Here is a 17,099-nt window from a genome sequence, read left to right on the forward strand (position 1 = left end):
ATATTTTCCATTTCTTCTTCATACTAACTAGTCTTTTTATTTTCTCCCATGCACTTACTCATCTTGCTTCTTCTGACTGGAATGTCATCTCTGTTGTCTTTATCTCCTACTCTGTCCTTAAAGCCCATTTCAGTTTGAATTTTCTTTCACAGTAACTAGCAAATTCCATCTCCTTTCTCTTTTTTACACTACTGACACCACATAATTAACATCAATCTGCTGACTGTATAGCACAATCAGATTACTCGCTATGAAATCAGTTGATTATTCCCTGTGGCTGCTACATGTATGCACATCTTATTGTGTCTCGGGAGCAGGGACAATATTTATTCCCTTATCACTCAAAGCATGGTCTACAAATCAGCAGCATTAGCAGGAGCCTTTGAGAATGTAGAATCTCAAGTCTCACTCAGACCTACTACATATAAACAAGATTCGCAGGTGATTTGTGCGCACATTAACATTTGAGAAGTGCTGGTTAAATCTTTTTTTATGTACAAGGTACCTAGTGCAAGGCTATATATGCAGCAAGTATTCAACAAGTAATTGTTTAGTGCATTCAGAAAATTAAGACATTTAGTGATCTTGCTAGTTTGTCTACTAGGAGATATTTATCTTAAGTTATCAAAAACCTTACATTTATAAAATAACTTGTTAAATTTTAAAGATTGAAGTAAAGCTCATCTTTTATTTCTAATTATCTTCATAAAATAATTTGCTTCTTGATTACCATATTTTTTGGACCATAGACACACCTAGGTTTTAGAGGAGGAAGATGGGAAAAAAAAATTCTGAAGCAAAAAAAATGTGGTAAAATATTTAATAACATAAATAACATAATATTTTACCAATATAATGTAAACAGAACTCAACAGCAGCATTAACAACCATTATTCCTCTCAAATTGGGGGTGCGGGGAATTCTTATAGTCTGAAAAATAAGGTATGTGCCCATACTTGACTTTTAGCAAATATACCTTAAAAACTATGTTAATATAATCAATTAATCTAGACATTTATTAGTAATTTCTAATGGGCTCTATCATGTTATTAATACTAAGGACAGTACAAATAGTATTATAATAAAAAGAGTAGCTTTGGAATAAATTGACAGCAAAGTATGCAGAGGTACATTTGTAAACTTACAAAGTAGTAAGGGGCTATTAAGGAAAACAAAATTTATTACTTGGAAGATTGCAACTACTTCTTCTTCAGTATTGAAGGTGAGGACAGTCCAAATGGGATTCTAATTCTATTCTAATTATACTTAAGTATAATAAATAATATACTTAGTTATATTTCAGAGGGTATATATTTTCCAAGCACACATTTTTAAAATGAGATATTCCCAAGATATAAGTTTTCTTCAGCATTCTTTTGTAGGAATATTGTATATAATGCTATGATTCTATTCGCATGAATAATGCTCAGCTGTTTAAAGAACTACCAAACATACAATTTTTTTTGAAATGTCTCTACCCAAGCAACATTGTCATTTTTACCTCAAAGTCTAGTGTTTGTGTAGTCAGTATATAAAAGGATATAAGCTTTAAAAATGTCTATGTTAAGTGTACTCTAGTTTTTGTGGGTTTGGAGGGGGTGGGGAGAAAATACAGACAAGAATAAAATAATTTAAATTTAAAAAAAAGTCTATGTAAAATCTGTTTCAAAAACCCTAACTATGGTACAATTAATGAATTTGAGAAAACCGGGAACTACCAAAACCTTACCTGGTCCAATACAGAAAACCTTCTCAAAATCAGCACAAATGCACATTTGCTTGTATAGCTGTGGGGACTGAGCCAGATATGCATTATTTTTAAAATATGACACAGTAAATACATTGGCTCCTCCTTCACTGGCAGCTGAAATATAAACATTTAAGTTATTATAATCAATGATAAGTTTCTCAATGCAAACTTCTAGTAAAAACTGTTTATATTTTGACTTAAGTACTTAAAAAAACTAGAAAATCAAAAATTGCAGAGAAACTATACTCTAGATATGTTTTATACCTGATTCTAAACAGTTTATAATATTAGGAGAGATTGGCTTCTTCGGCTATACCTTCATTTTACTTATTTGGACATATATGCTCCCTTTGTGCAACAATTTTAAATCTATGAAAGCTACTTTAATAATTTTCTAATTATCAAGAATTCAATGTTCCATTTTTAATTTACACCAGTAACACACTTTTTAGTGCTATTTAAGCACCTCTAAAAAGTGTAAAATAATTAAGATAAGGTTCTCATATAAGAATGAGGATCATGAGATTTTTTCCCCAACTCCTGTATTTAATATTAATTTTACAAAGAAGTTATACAAAACAAAATTGCAATACCAATTTAAAAAGAAACCTTTATAAAGAAAGAAGTTCTGGTGCAACTTATATATATAACAACTATCTTCCTTGGTGTGTTTACTATCTCATTTTATAATCACTATCACATAATGATTCCTGAAATAAGGGGATATAGTATTATTCATGTTAGTGAGATGTGACTGCTGCTATGTAGCATAGTCTTTGAAATAGTCTCACAGCAATAAACCTTAAGGGGTACTTGGAATTCTCAAAGTAAAAACAAAACAAAACAAAACAAAACTAATAGTAAGCAACTTGGGCTAAAGCACATTCTTCTTAAAAAATAAGAGAAATATCTTAAAGCATACCTGAGATAATTTTAGGAGTTTGAATCTCCACAAAACCCTTGTTAATTAAAGTTTCTCGGAAAAGATGGCAGATGCCAGACTGAGACGAAAAGACTGCCTGACTAGTTGATGTCTGTAAGACAATAATAAAATCTAATTAAATCAATTTGACACATAAAGGAAATAAATCAGCGATGCCTCCTGGGTGGAGCAGGGCTTAAAAATAATGCCCCATCTATGGTGCTAGCTGATGCTGCCATGTGGGCCCACTACTGCCAGATCATCCCCGACTTTTTAAAGAAAGCCATTTAGATCTAATGTGAAAACCCCCATTTTTTCAATGGTTGGCAACGAATTTAAATAAAAAAAAAATGATGTGGGCCAAGGAAAAATATTCTTTGGGTCAAATTCTAGAGAATAACCAATAACTTGTGTGAACAAATAGCACAGGCAAACACAGCATTATGTTTAACTGCTGTGGCCAAAATTATGAAAACCCTGAGGTTTCTAGTCAGTATCAAGAGGACTTTTGATTATCTCTAGCCTTTTCTATATACTACAAATTAATATGGAAAAGGTAGGAGTAGACAAAAAGTAAATAATCAGGGGAAACATGGGTTACAATAAGGGCAGACCTTTGTGACTGCAGAAATGTTAGAAAAAACTTATAAAGTGACAAAGAATTTAAGCTGTAGGTAGAATACATTATGGAAAGGAGGAAGATGCAATCAAAACATTAAGAAAGAAAGATGACATTGGTTTTTACTACAATGATGAAACCACTGAAATCTTCACTTGCAACCAAGCCAGAAAGGGAAACAGAAGCCTATGAGATTACTATACAACCAAAGGACTAACTACTCTATCATTAATTCTGTGCTCAGATCAAATTCAGAGGACTGAGGGATTAATTACTAATCTTCACCAGGTTGTTCTAAAATATGTACATAATGTATTTCACAATTTTGTAGTGATATTAATTAATGGTTATTATATTTTCACTTGCTTACTAACTTGTCTAAAACAAGTATCACCCATTTACTGGCTTCATGTTCCTTTGTTATTTTAAAACAATGCAACTCAATATCCTGTGAACTGTTAGACCTGAGTGTCCTCGCTTGCAATTCCTTTTAGGGGAAGGGTCCTGTTGGAAAGGTAAACTGTTTCTGGTATTATCATACTTACATATAAGCACATTTGCTTATACATTTGCAATTACTACTACGAGCCTGAAATAGGTATGTTATCCCAGCCCTCCTTGATTTAGCATAATGATATCACTTAATAAATAAATGAGGCATACCCTAAGATCAATGACTCTGTTGTCTAATCTTGTATCCTGGTTAACAGTAGCTCTTCCTTCCTAAAAAACAAAACAAAACAAAAAACAAACAAAACCAAAAAAACCCCACAACAGATTATACTATTTTTTTCACAACATGAAAAACACTGTTTAGAAGCCATGGTTTACCTTTTTTTTTTGAATCCTCACCTGAGGACATTTTTTTTCATGGCTTTGAAGGGGAGCAGGGAGACAGACAGACAGACAGACATCAATGTAAGGAGAAAACATCAACTGGTTGCCTTCTCATCTGTGTCCTGACCTGGGATTGAACCCGCAATCTGGGTAAGTGCCCTGACTGGGAATCATACCCATGACCTTTTGGTCTACAGGAAGTTGCGCCAACCAACTACGCCACACCAGCCAGGGCAGCTGTGTTTACTTTTAAGTGACAGATGTGTTTATATGTTAATATTATATTCTAATCTGGATCCAAAAAACAGGAGTAGGGCTAGAGAAGTTACTGTTCAGAGACAGAGAGAGATGGAAAGAAGAGAAATGTGAATGAACAGGGATTAATGATTTCTTTCTATCTCCACCCCCAAAAGCCTTGCCTCATTATTGGGACATTGGAAGAATTAGTCACTTATACCTTCACTGATTCTTGGATTTACCTGCTAGTTAAAGACTAAAGTAGTAAGCAGTTTTCTCACTGTATGTTCTAGACACCAGCGAGAAACTTTTAGGGAGTCCATGAAGTCAACCTATTTTTCATAATACCTTTTCATTCTCATTCTCTCCTGACTATACTGAGAGTCTTTCAAAGGCTTCATAATGTGCGCTAGCACAACAAAAATGAAGCAGAAGCAGCCCTGGCTGGTGTAGCTCAGTGGATTGAGCCCTGGACTGTGAAGAAAAGGTCACTAGTTTGATTCCCAGTCAGGACATATGCCTGGGTTGCAGGACAGGTCCCTGGTGGGGGGGCATGTGAGAGGCCACCACATATTGATGTTTCTCTCCCTCTCTTTCTCCTTCCCTTCCCCTTTCTCTAAAAATAAATAAATAAATACAATCTTTAAAAAAAGAATGCAAAAGCAAATGAGAATCTAACTGTATGCCTATTGAGTCAAGCATTACAAAGATCTGTAGATGTACTTATATTATTGTTACTTCTAATAAATACATATTAAAAATTTGTTATAACGTCTAATATTGCAAATATGGACAGGTAAACCTATAAAACAAAAGCTTGTGAAGTCAATATTTTTAAGAGTAAAGGGGATTAAAAGTTTGAGAATTGTTGATGTAATAATAAATTTAAATAAACATGAAGCTCATATCAACAGGGAATCAAGTTTTCAATGTTTTGCAAACTAAACATACAAAGGAAGCACAGTATTTCAAAAGCATAATTTTTACCCTCTTCTCCTTCTACCTCAGGCCGAATGGCATCATCCAGTTGCAGGGGCCAAACGGGGTTCAGCCAAACTGATCACATAAATCTGAAGGTGAGAGATTACCAAAAATATCACAAAGCACATAAAACCTGTTACCTTTTGCTCAAAAAAAAATCAACTTGAATGTGAAGCAATATTTGCATACATCTTTAACTGAAACTACATGCTAAAATCAAACAATATGGTATATGTTTTTCCACCTATAAAATGGGGATAGTAATATTTTTTGCCCTATCTTCCTGGGTTGTTGAAATAGTCAAATGAGATAACATACATACAAATACTTTGTAAATTCTACGGTGAATACCAGTGTGGTAAATAAGTAATAACTGAAATTGAGAGGTCTGGGTTTAAGGCCTTACTTTGTCACATGAAAGTTGTTGTCAGGCAAATCAAACCTCAGAATTTCAATATTCTACTCTGTAAAATGAGGTCAACAGTAAAAATCAAATGGAATAATGAACATAAAAACTTTGCTCATTTGAAGGGGCCATTAACAAATGAGTTCTTATTGTTAACAGCATTTAGCATTTCTACCATTAAAACTAAAGTCAGCCAACTCTGCTATACTTTCTCCTTCCTTTTCTAATGCTTTTCCCAACTATTCCTTCATTGCCTTCTTTCATTTGAACATACCTCCTTTCCTGCTGCTCTCCTGGTTGGGAGCACCCATAACGGTATTCCTTAAGGTGTTAAAAATCCCTCAATATTCACTTACATTAACCTGCACATTGTAGTGTGAAAAGCAGTAGGTCATAATGAATTAGCTACCCTTTAGCTAATGTTAATTAATAGGGTAGTGTTACCCTATTAATCATTCCCAACTATGCCTGGAAATCCTGCTAAAGCACAAAGGAAAACAGACATTAATTAGTTAATTGAGGAAATTATATTCTTCCAGTTGGTAGACCACAGTCAACACTCAGCTGAGACACTTCAAGGAAAAGTGTCAGAAGTATAATCTAGTCCTCCTCCTAGTAAAACAGAATTATTTGTCAACACTTCCCATACCCAAGCTGTAGCACTTCCCTTTGATGAGTTAACAGAAACTTGATCTACAATGCAAAACTGGAGAACTAACAGCTACCTCTTTTATTTTCATAACTAGTAGAAATTCACTGCCCCCTTCATAGGTTGTGAGCACTCAAATCCCCAGAGCCTCACATAGTGCTTGGCATGAAGTATATTTTCAGTAACTGCTGGCTGAATAAATAAACAAATGATAAGTCATTATTTATTATAAGGTTCTACTTACTATAAAATATTTATACTTTGTGAGAAAATTTATAATTATGTTTATTGAGGGAAAATTTGTAAGCTGTTTGGGCTTTATATTTATTATTGACATTTATTAAGTTCATACTAAATGCTAGATAATTAGAATATTTTGGAAGTACATTTATTTGCTCTAGTCACTAAAATTTCATTTATTAAAGTAATGAAAAAGATATGTTGCTTGGAAAATTTGGGGTTGTTTTTCTTGGTCAGACTACCCTTACATTTTTTTTTACTAGGTCACAGACTTCCTGGTGTGTTGGTTTAAAGTGAGTCTTGCACAAAGAGAACAAAGTAATTTGGCAAGTTAGTTCAATAACAAATACATGATATTCTAAGTCTTGAAGAGTTCCATGACAATCAATTCCAGTTCAATCTTACTCCCAAATAAGTGTGCATGTATGAGTCTTTCTGCATTTGTCTGTCAGTCTGCCTGACTGCTTTATCTTACGTATGTTCACAGGGTGTATATGTGTGTGTGAAGCATATTTAAGATACAGCAGTCAGGGAGACAGCTTAAGAGAAGTTCTTGCTGGAGCATAAGATCAATATGGTATTGTCTCTTGGTTTTTCTATACTGTAAAACATCAGAAATAAAATGATTATAAGAAAAGATAATGATCAAGATTAATATAATTAATCAATATTTAGAAGTACATCATCATAAGGAAGTTCACAGCAGATTAGATTCATAATAGTGAATAAAGCTTTTTCAATGTGTTTTATGTATTTTCCTATGTGACTATGATAGATTGTTTGCAAAAATGGCTATCATAATTCCTCCTGCTCTTATATAAATGTCCTTTTCCAATGATATTGCCTCTCCTACCATCAAAAGGTGGAATCTATTTCTGTACCTCTTAAATCTGAATTTGGCCATGTGACTTGCTTTGACCAATGAAATTCTTAACACAGGTAACAAAAGCAGAAGCTTGAAAAGTGTTTTCACACGAAGGCTGCCCTCTCTTGTTGCTGGGAACCATTCTGGTACCATGCCAATAAGCCTGAACTAGTTTGCTCGATGAAGAGAAGCCACAGGAAAAGATGTTCCAGAAATATGGTGAGCTCAATCGATAACATATGGAGCAGATGAGCCAATCTGGATGGGCCAACCCTAAATGCCCAATGCACAGAAAAGTGAGCAAATCAATGTTTGGTGTTTTAAGCCACTAAGTATGGGATCCTTTGTTATAAAACAAAAGCGAATTGATTCAGTAATCAATTTATAAATCTCAACATTTTATATCAACTCTAATTATTAAGAAATAGATTTAACATGAATAGTTACAAGAACTACTCAAATCTATTTCTGTACACAATTTTATATTTTGAAAAAGTTACCTTTTGAACATGTAATTCTACATCTTGCTGTGTACAGCTTCCGATTTTCTGATTGACTTTTCTCACAAACACCCTCTACATCTACGATGCTCTCTTTGTGATGCTGTCAAAAGAAAAAATTCCAACTTTAATCATCTCGTCAGAGGTGTCAGAACTCGTTTGGAATTTCAACAATAAAGCCGAATTTATTGAACTCTTCTTTAATAGAGTAAACCACTTGAGATAAACCCAGTCCATTTAACATCTTGTGAGACTCCTTGAGAAGAGATGATTTTCTAGATGCTATAATTTACCATTTACAAATAATCTGGACATAAAAGGCAATGGGACCAGCACTGAATCATGAAAAGCAGGAAAAAGGTCTTTCAATTATTTATTAAAGAACATTTCCCCCCACAGATGAAATTTAATAAATCAGCATTTCCTATAACAAGAAAACAGTGGATTCAATAAATGCAATTACTGGTATGTAATACAATTAAATAAATAAAATAAGGTCAACTGAAAAGATTTCAAGTATGAATAAAAGGACATTGGGGTGCTGCAATTAAACACTCATTGCCCAGTTTCTCAGTATGCACTGTCATTGACTGGATTTATGGCAGACAGCCCAATGGATGGTGTAATCCAATTAAGAATGTCCATATGAAGCTGAATATACACTAAAAATAAACTAATCTTCTGAGCAGTTTGGTTCTACAGCAAACTACAATTTTGCACAAAAGACACTCATTCTTAAATATAAAATTGATAAAGTAGCTTATAAACTCACCAATTGATTATTTTTGGTCTCTCGTACATAACCAAAAGAGAGTCTAGTCCAAAAAGGTGGTTCCCATACAAAATATACCAGTTTTACTTTTGTGTATATTCTTGTACTGATAGGATGTGTCACAATGTATTTGTGGAAATGGGCAAGATTTAACTTCCAAGTCTTGGAGACTGATGGCAGCATCATGGTGGCTCAACTAATGTATAACTATCAATTAAAACTCTCAGGAAGTAACTGGAACTGCAGAGTGAGGTGAAAAGAGGAGGAAAGAATAATGCCAGTGTGACACCTGGGACAGAGTGGATTTCCTGGGCAGCTAGAGTAATAGAAATGGCAAACACGTATTCAGAAACTGTCTTGGACTCTGTTTATCTGCTGCCATAAACCCTAGTTAACTTTTATATTAATCTCTCATGGTTCAATTCCATACCCAGAATCCTACAAAATGAATGAGCACAATCAAAAGATATAACTCTCATAATAACAATTCTATTCATTCTGATGAGGTATTGAGTCCTTAGTAGTTTGGGTGCTACTTGACAAGATTCCAGAAATTTAGCAATGCTTATTTTACAAAAGAGAACCTCATAATCCATTTCAATGAACACTTGCTCAGAGTTGGAATAAGATCAAAATGAGGAGAATATATGAAAAATAGTGAAAAAATTTTCACTTTGCTACACTGCCTAAAATTTATGTCTGTTACCAACCACCTTTAAAAAAATCAATAGTACACATCTCTTTATGCTCTCATTAAGTCTCCTGAACTAGGGCTATTGCCTAATGTCTAACTAAATCTTGTGTATTGAAGAAACTCACAATTTGCTATGGTAAAAGAGAGAGTTGGTGAACTAAGATAAGGCTCCTCTGAGACCTGAAGGGATCAAGAGGCTTCAGTTATTGTTAAAAGGGCTTTTTAATACTGGCAATCTAATGTCACTGCATCTTTAACATGCCAGCTACCTACCAGTTTGCCTTGTCTGTTTGCACGAGCAAACTTGATATTGGAGCATACAATTCAGGCCTTGTGAGAATTCTGCTGCTCCTGTTACACATTTCTCTCAGGAAGGTTTTCTCTGCCCTACTGATCTGTGTATTATTGCTTCACTGAACAACCTGCCCTGCCCCAACTAGAGTTCTACCCTGCTACATTCCGGCAACATCCCTGGTCACCTTGGTTCTCTTACCTCACTTTCTTTGACTGCCTAGGGAGGCCTCCCAGCATCTTCTTCACGCCCACTCAAGTCAAACATATCTCCCAAGGACTGAGCACTATGCTACTATCTTTCCAGAAAGAAACTGGTAAAGATATCCTGACCAAGGCTAGCTAAAGTTTCAATTAAAGAAAACAAAATTTTCTCTTCTTTCTCCCTCAAAAGTACCAGATGATTCCTTTATCTAGGAGCTGAATTTGGAACTGAATTTACCTTTAGTACTTTACTTAATTCAGTAGTATTGCATGCTGAAATGCCTGATCAGCTAGACTAGAAACAACAACATTTTAAAACATTGCTTCCAAAACTAAACAATCACAAAAGAACTTCTGAAAACCTGACCTGTTTCTTAAACTAGGACCAAAGTTAAACTTCTGTTATCCCTAATTGGTCTACGAAATCAATTAGAGTATAGGATTAATCAGATACAGAGGATGGTTATAATTAATATTTTTTTGCCCTTGCAATCTCAATATTTCCCCTAATTGTATCTAGTAGTTACATGCTGTCAGTAGAATAGCCTATTTAGATATTAGTAAAATCATTCCATAATTTTTTAAACCTTGGATAATTTAACTGTAATATCTCTATATCTGTATCTATATATCCTTATTTATTTTTAGACATGAATTTAGAAGAAAAAACATTAAAACAAAAGAGTTGAATTTGTGAAGGGTTAGACTAGAACTTGCTAGTTAGAACTAATAAAAAGTTATAGTGTGGACTAGAGTCCATACAAGAGGGATAGGAATACTTAAACTACTACTAGTATTAGATAAAATTCCACCTTGTAGAAAAGGTCTAATTATTTTAATTGACATTGTATGTTAAGATGGCTTAATACTATATAGTGTATATTCTATAGCTTGACTGTGACCATAGAGAGAACCTACTTTAAAACTAATATGCCACTCTGTCTGTAGTTTGAAAGATCGCTATGACTAACAAGCAACTAAAAGCCTTCGCAGAAAAAAAAATCCATCGTGAAAAGCAGAGGAACTCCTGGGAACTATTTTATTATAGGAAAAATGGATGAAGTAAATAAAACACATTTTTTCAAGAGTCAAGTCAGCTATTTTTATTACCACCACCTTCCAAAACATACTATCACTGCATTGTCTTATTTTTCCCAACTACCCTTGTGATCCTACATATAAATAATCACTCTACAAATAAGATCAATTAATAGAGCCTTGATATTAAAAGTTAAAAAAAGAATGTGTAACAGACTTCAAAGATTGTTAAAATTGTCAAACTAGTTTCAGTACTTGAAGGAGGTAAGCTTCAGTGTACAATAACGAGTAATGTCTTATTATTTAATGTTTCTGAAAAAAATTTAAAGTTTTTCATATATCTCTGTGGTATACTAAATTATTTGTCCCAAGTCTTCATTTCCCTCTGGTAGTAGTATGCATCCACACCTTTGCCATGGCTTCAGGGCAGAGAGAAGGTACTTCTCTGCCCCTAAAATTTGGGTTTGGCCATATTACTTGCTTTATCAATGAGATGTCAGTGGTTGAGATGCCAGCAAAGGTTTGAAATGTGCTTGTGCAGTTGAACTTAACCCTTCAGCATTTCTGCTTTTCTCTTGAGGAAATGATGCTCAGGTAGCTGCTGGTCCAAGGAATTTGAGAAACAAGGAACATACCAGGACCCAAACCACAGCTTCAAAACAAGCCTAGATGAACCAAACTCTAAATGACCCACAGATGTGTAAGCAAGAAATCAAAGTTTATTACTGTATGTTGTTCAGGGTTTTTTTTTCCTTTACAAGTTTTTTAAATTATAAAATACATAGTATGTAACATTCACCACCTTAGCCATAGTTAAATGTATAATTCAGCGGCAGTCACAATGTTGTGCAATGATTGCCACTACCCATTTCCAGAACTTTTCCAGTATCCTAAATAGAAACTCTGTACTCATTAAACAGTTAACTCCCCATTCCCCTCAAGTACCTCCAACCCCAGCTCTTGGTTACCTCCATTCTCTGTCTCTGTGAGTTTTATTATTCTAGGTAATTTATTATTCTATTTTATTATTTCAGGAAAGTGGAATTGTAATATTTGTCCATTTGTGTCTGACTTATGTCACTTAGCATAAGGTTTTTAAGGTTCACCCATGTTATAGCGTATTATCAGAATTTCATTCTTTTTTTTTAGGCTGAATAATATTCCATTATTTATACATACTACACTTTGCTTATCCATTCAATTATTCATTGGTTGTTTCCATCTTTTAGTTACTGTTCATAATGCTGCCATGAACAATAATAGAATACAATGACCTCTTTGAGTTCCTGCTTTTAATTCTTTTGGGTATGTATCTTGAAGTGGAATTGCTGGATCATACAAAAATTCTATGTATAACTTTGAGGAACCATCACATTGCTTTCCAAAGGAGTTGTACCATTTCACAATCCCACCAGCAATGCACAAGGATTCTAATTTCTCTATTCCTCACCAACTTTGTTTTCTGTTTTGTTTTTTTTTTCTTTTTCTATTAATGGTCATCCTAATGGGTATGAAGTAGTATCTTATTGTGGTTTTTGATTTGCATTTCATTAATGACTAATGACATAGGGATCTTTTCATGTTATTTACTAGCTATCTGCTTATCTTCTTTGAAGAAATGTCTATTCAACTCCTTTGCCCATTTTGAAATTGGGTTTTTGTTGCGGTTGTGAGTTGCAGTAGTTCTACATGTATTCTGGGTATTATTCCTTTATCGAGTATAAGATTTGCAAATATTTCCTCCCATTCTGTGGGTTGTTTTTTTCACTCTCTTGATGGTGACCTTTCATACACAAGTTTTAATTCTGAAGTCCAATTACTCTAATTTTTCTTTTGTCACCAATGTTTTTGGTGTTATATCCATGAAGTCACTGATAAATCTAATATTATAAAGCTTTTGGCCTATGTTTTCTTCTAAAGAATGTTAATAGTTTTTGCTCTTACATTTAGGTCATTGACTTATTTTGAAATAATTTTATATATGGTATAAAGTAAGGTCTTTGGCATGTGGATATCCAATTTTCCCTGTACCTTTGTTGAAAAGTCTGTTTTTTACCCACCAAATGGTCTTGGAACCCTTGTCAAAAATCAGTGGACTACAAGGTCTGCCAGAAAGTATCCAGCCATGTAATATGAAAAATAGAGACATTAATTGAAGAAGATACAAGAAACATTGTACATAGGACGATGACACCTCAGCCCCCTTAAAAATAGGCACCTTGGGACCTCATACAGTTCTCCCAATTGCCAGCAGCTGCCCCATCGTATTTTCCTGAATCTCAATAATGGTCTGAGATCTCTTCCCTTTCAAAGGTGATTTTAGTTTTGGGAAAAGCCAAAAGTCGTAGAGCACCAAATCTGGGCTGAGTTACCTGTGTGATTTAACATATCACCTAAAAACTGCATGAGACATGATGCATGAGCTGGCGTGTTGTTGTGATAAAGCTGCCAATCATCAGTTGCCCATAACTGCAGCCTCCTGAATCATCTGAATGGTTTCCATGGAGAAATGTTCAAGCTTAATGCAAATTCTGATGCAGATTTGTTGTTCTCAGTCATTTTGAATGCAACAGCCACACAATACACCTGCTCGCTCAATGGCATCTACCATCCCCACTAACTAATACAGTGAGGTGGTCAGTGTTCACACATGCACATTCCAGTCCACACTCCTTGGCTGCCAGGTTACACAGATGTTGTGTAAACCTGTCTTCATCATATTAACAATGGCTGGGCTTTTTCCGGACAGATCTCGTTATGTTAGGATTTATTTCTGGGCTCTCTATTCTATTTCATTGGTCTATATGTCTATTCTTATGCTAGCACATTGTTTTGATTACTGTAGCTTTGTAGTACTTTTTTTTTTTTTAAATCCTTACCTGAGGATACACTTATTGATTTTAAAGACAGTGGAAGGGAGAGAGAAAAAGGAGGGAGGGAGGGAGGAGAAGAGAGAGAAGAGAAATATCAGTGTTAAACAGAAATATTGATTGGTTGCCTGCCATACACACCCTGACTGGGGATCAAACCCATAACCTAGGTATGTGCCCTGACCAGGGATTGAACCTACAACCTTTTGGTTACAGGACTGCCCTCCACTCCAACCAACTGAGCTACCAAGTCAGGACTGTAGTAAGTTGTAAATCAGGAGTGTGAATCCTCCAACTTTGTTCTTTTTCAAGATTGTTTTGGCTAGTCAGGGTTCCTTGAGATTCCATATAAATTTTAGGAAGGATTTTTCTATTTCTGCAAAAAAAAAAAAAAAAAAGCCATTTGGGTTTTGAAAGGGATTGCACTGAATCTATAGCTCACTTTGGGTAGTACTATCTTGCTACTGAGTTTTAAGGTAGTTTGTTACACAGGTTTTTTGCAACAGCTGATTAATACAATGTTAAGCTGAAGAAAGTTATGAAAGTTTAATAAATCCTCGAGTTCAAAGCTATCATCTGATCTTAATGAAGGTCTCTAAAATAGTAAAAGTTTGTTTACAGTTCATCATGTACACACTGCAAACTAACAGTGTGTATTATTCACTGTAAAGATATTTTTAAAAACCAGATACACAAAATTTTACTATAAAATATTAGGGTTGATTTTTTATCAAACACAGCAGAATTCAGCCATCCATTCAAGGGAATACTGTCCTCTTCAAAGTGACTGTTTAGGGAAAGAAGGTTATAAACACACTTCAAAAGCAGCACTGCCAGAACTGGAGACTATCATGTTAAGTGAAATAAGCCAGTTGGTGAAAGACAAATACCATTTGATCTCACATAAGTGGAATATAGTGGAAAAAATAAACTAATCAGCAAAACAGAACCAAAATAGAACAGCATAAGAGGGGAGGAAGGAAGGGGGAATGGTTTGAAAGAAGGTGAAGGGATTCGTCAAGGAATATATATGAAGGACCCATGGACATGGACAATAGGGTGGGGATTGACTATGGAAGTGGAAGGTGGGCTGAGTGGAGAGGGGCAAAGGGGGAAATAATTGAAACATCTGTAAAACATTAAAAAAAATCAGCACTGCCTAAACAATAGGAAAATAACTTATATAGAATTACCTCTTGGTTTTGGCACACACATATCCATTTTTTGGGGAGGGTACAATCTCATTTATACATATTATTTATTATCCTTTAGAAACACTGAAGACCATGGTAGAAGTGTGGATGGGAGAATAGAGGAGACATTTAAAAAAATATCAAAAGAATGGAACCGCCTTTCAACCTGGCAATTCCACTGCTGGGATTATTCCCTAAGAATACCGAAACACCAATTCAAAATAACCTATGCACCCCAATGTTCATAGTAGCATTATTTATAATAGCCAAGTGCTGGAGACAGTCTAAGTGCCCATCAGTAAATGAGTTGATCAAAAACCTGTGGTACATTTACACAATGGAATACTACTCAGCAAAAAGAAAGAAGGAGCTCCTACCCTTTGTGACAGCATGGATAGATCTGGAGAACATTATGCTAAGTAAAATAAGTTAGTCTGTGAAAGGCAAATACCATATGATCTCACCTATAAGTGGAAACTAATCAACAAAACAAGCAAGCAAGCAAAACAGAACCAGAGACATGGAAATAAAGAACAAACTGATAGCGACCAGAGGGGAGGGGTGAGGGGGATAACGGGGGATGGAAAGGGAGGGGTCAGGTCAAGGAACATGTATAAAGGACCCATGGACAAGGACAACAGGGGGAGGGGAGGATTGAAGTGGGAGGTGGGAATGTGGGAGATGGGCAGAGTAGGGGAGAGTATTAGGGGAAAATGTGGCCAACTGTAATTGAACAACAAAAATTTATTTTTTATAAAATCAAAAGAGAACAGCATTAGAAATGCAAGGAAGTAACATGTATCAAAAAGAAAGGAACAGTTAATTTATCAACTATACAGGATTAATACAGATAGAAGATATTAACCTTATATATAAGGTTAACATCAATATAGATAATATATCAACTATAGGACTGAGTACCTGTCTCTGAACATTTTTGATAATTATAAAAGATTATACTTACTACTAAAAATTCCAATACTAAAAAGTCCAAATAAATATGTGAATTTATTTTTTATTATTTTTAAGATTTTATTTATTTATTTATTTATTTATAGAGAGGGAAGGGAGGGAGAAAGAGAGAGAGAAACATCGATGTGCGGTTGCTGGGGGCTGTGGCCTGCAACCCAGGCATATGCCCTGACTCAGAATCGAACCTGCGACACTTTGGTTTGCAGCCCGAGCTCAATCCACTGAGCTACGCCAGCCAGAGCTTATTTTTTATTTTTAAAAAATATTTATTTATTTATTTTTAGAGAGAGGGGAAGTGGGGGAGAAAGAGAGGGAGAGAAACATCAATGTGTGGTTGCCTCTCACATGGCCCCCACTGGGGACCTAGCCTGAAACCTAGGCATGTGCCCTGACTGGGAATCGAACCAGTGACCTTTTTGGTTTGCAGCCCGTGCTCAATCCACTGAGCTATACCAGCCAGGGCTTAAATATGTGAATTTAAAAGTTTAAGTCCCCCATCGTATATCTAACCCTTTTTCGTATAATCACTGTTTACTACTTAGTCTATATGCCTCTACATTTTTTCTCATTTGCAAAAAATATGGAATACTTCATAAATTTTCTGTCATCCTTATATAGTATTTTGTTCATTTTCTCTGTATTCTTTAATGTTGACAAAACTTAGTTCTTTTAATACAGCTGAAATGAAACTGGTCTTAACAGACATAAATACCTGAACTATCACTACTCCCACATCAATTTCCTTTTATGTTTCAGTTCCTACATGAAGTACTTTACACAGGTCCCATCTTACTTACACTTCACAAGGTGGGTATTACCATTGTTTTATAGAGAAAACTGAGACTAAAAGGTTGGGTAATAGGCTTAAGATGATATAGCTTAGTAAAATCATGCACAGATTATTGTACTAGAGTTCTGTTAGACTCAAAAATGAGCACCCAATTTTACGAACTCCAAAGTGCATCATCAGCTCACTTGTCCTTCATGGCTACTTTTCAAAATGCCCAAAAATCATGCTACCTTCTCCAGTAATGCTGATGCATCTTGATGTCTGTTGTT

The 17,099-nt window shown here is 34.9% G+C and overlaps 1 protein-coding gene across 1 annotated transcript in view; it reads right to left on the reverse strand.

The window, feature by feature from the left end:
* Positions 1-17,099, reverse strand: part of DARS1 (aspartyl-tRNA synthetase 1) — a 65,541-nt gene that overhangs the window by 12,897 nt on the left and 35,545 nt on the right. Inside the window, 7 exon segments of the mRNA XM_036023676.1 lie at positions 1,730-1,864; positions 2,673-2,784; positions 3,955-4,013; positions 5,353-5,401; positions 5,403-5,435; positions 8,007-8,072; positions 8,074-8,131. Coding sequence (XP_035879569.1) covers positions 1,730-1,864; positions 2,673-2,784; positions 3,955-4,013; positions 5,353-5,401; positions 5,403-5,435; positions 8,007-8,072; positions 8,074-8,131 — 512 coding nt within the window.

Source organism: Phyllostomus discolor, chromosome 4 (genome assembly GCF_004126475.2).
Source record: "Phyllostomus discolor isolate MPI-MPIP mPhyDis1 chromosome 4, mPhyDis1.pri.v3, whole genome shotgun sequence".
NCBI classification, from domain to species: domain Eukaryota; kingdom Metazoa; phylum Chordata; class Mammalia; order Chiroptera; family Phyllostomidae; genus Phyllostomus; species Phyllostomus discolor.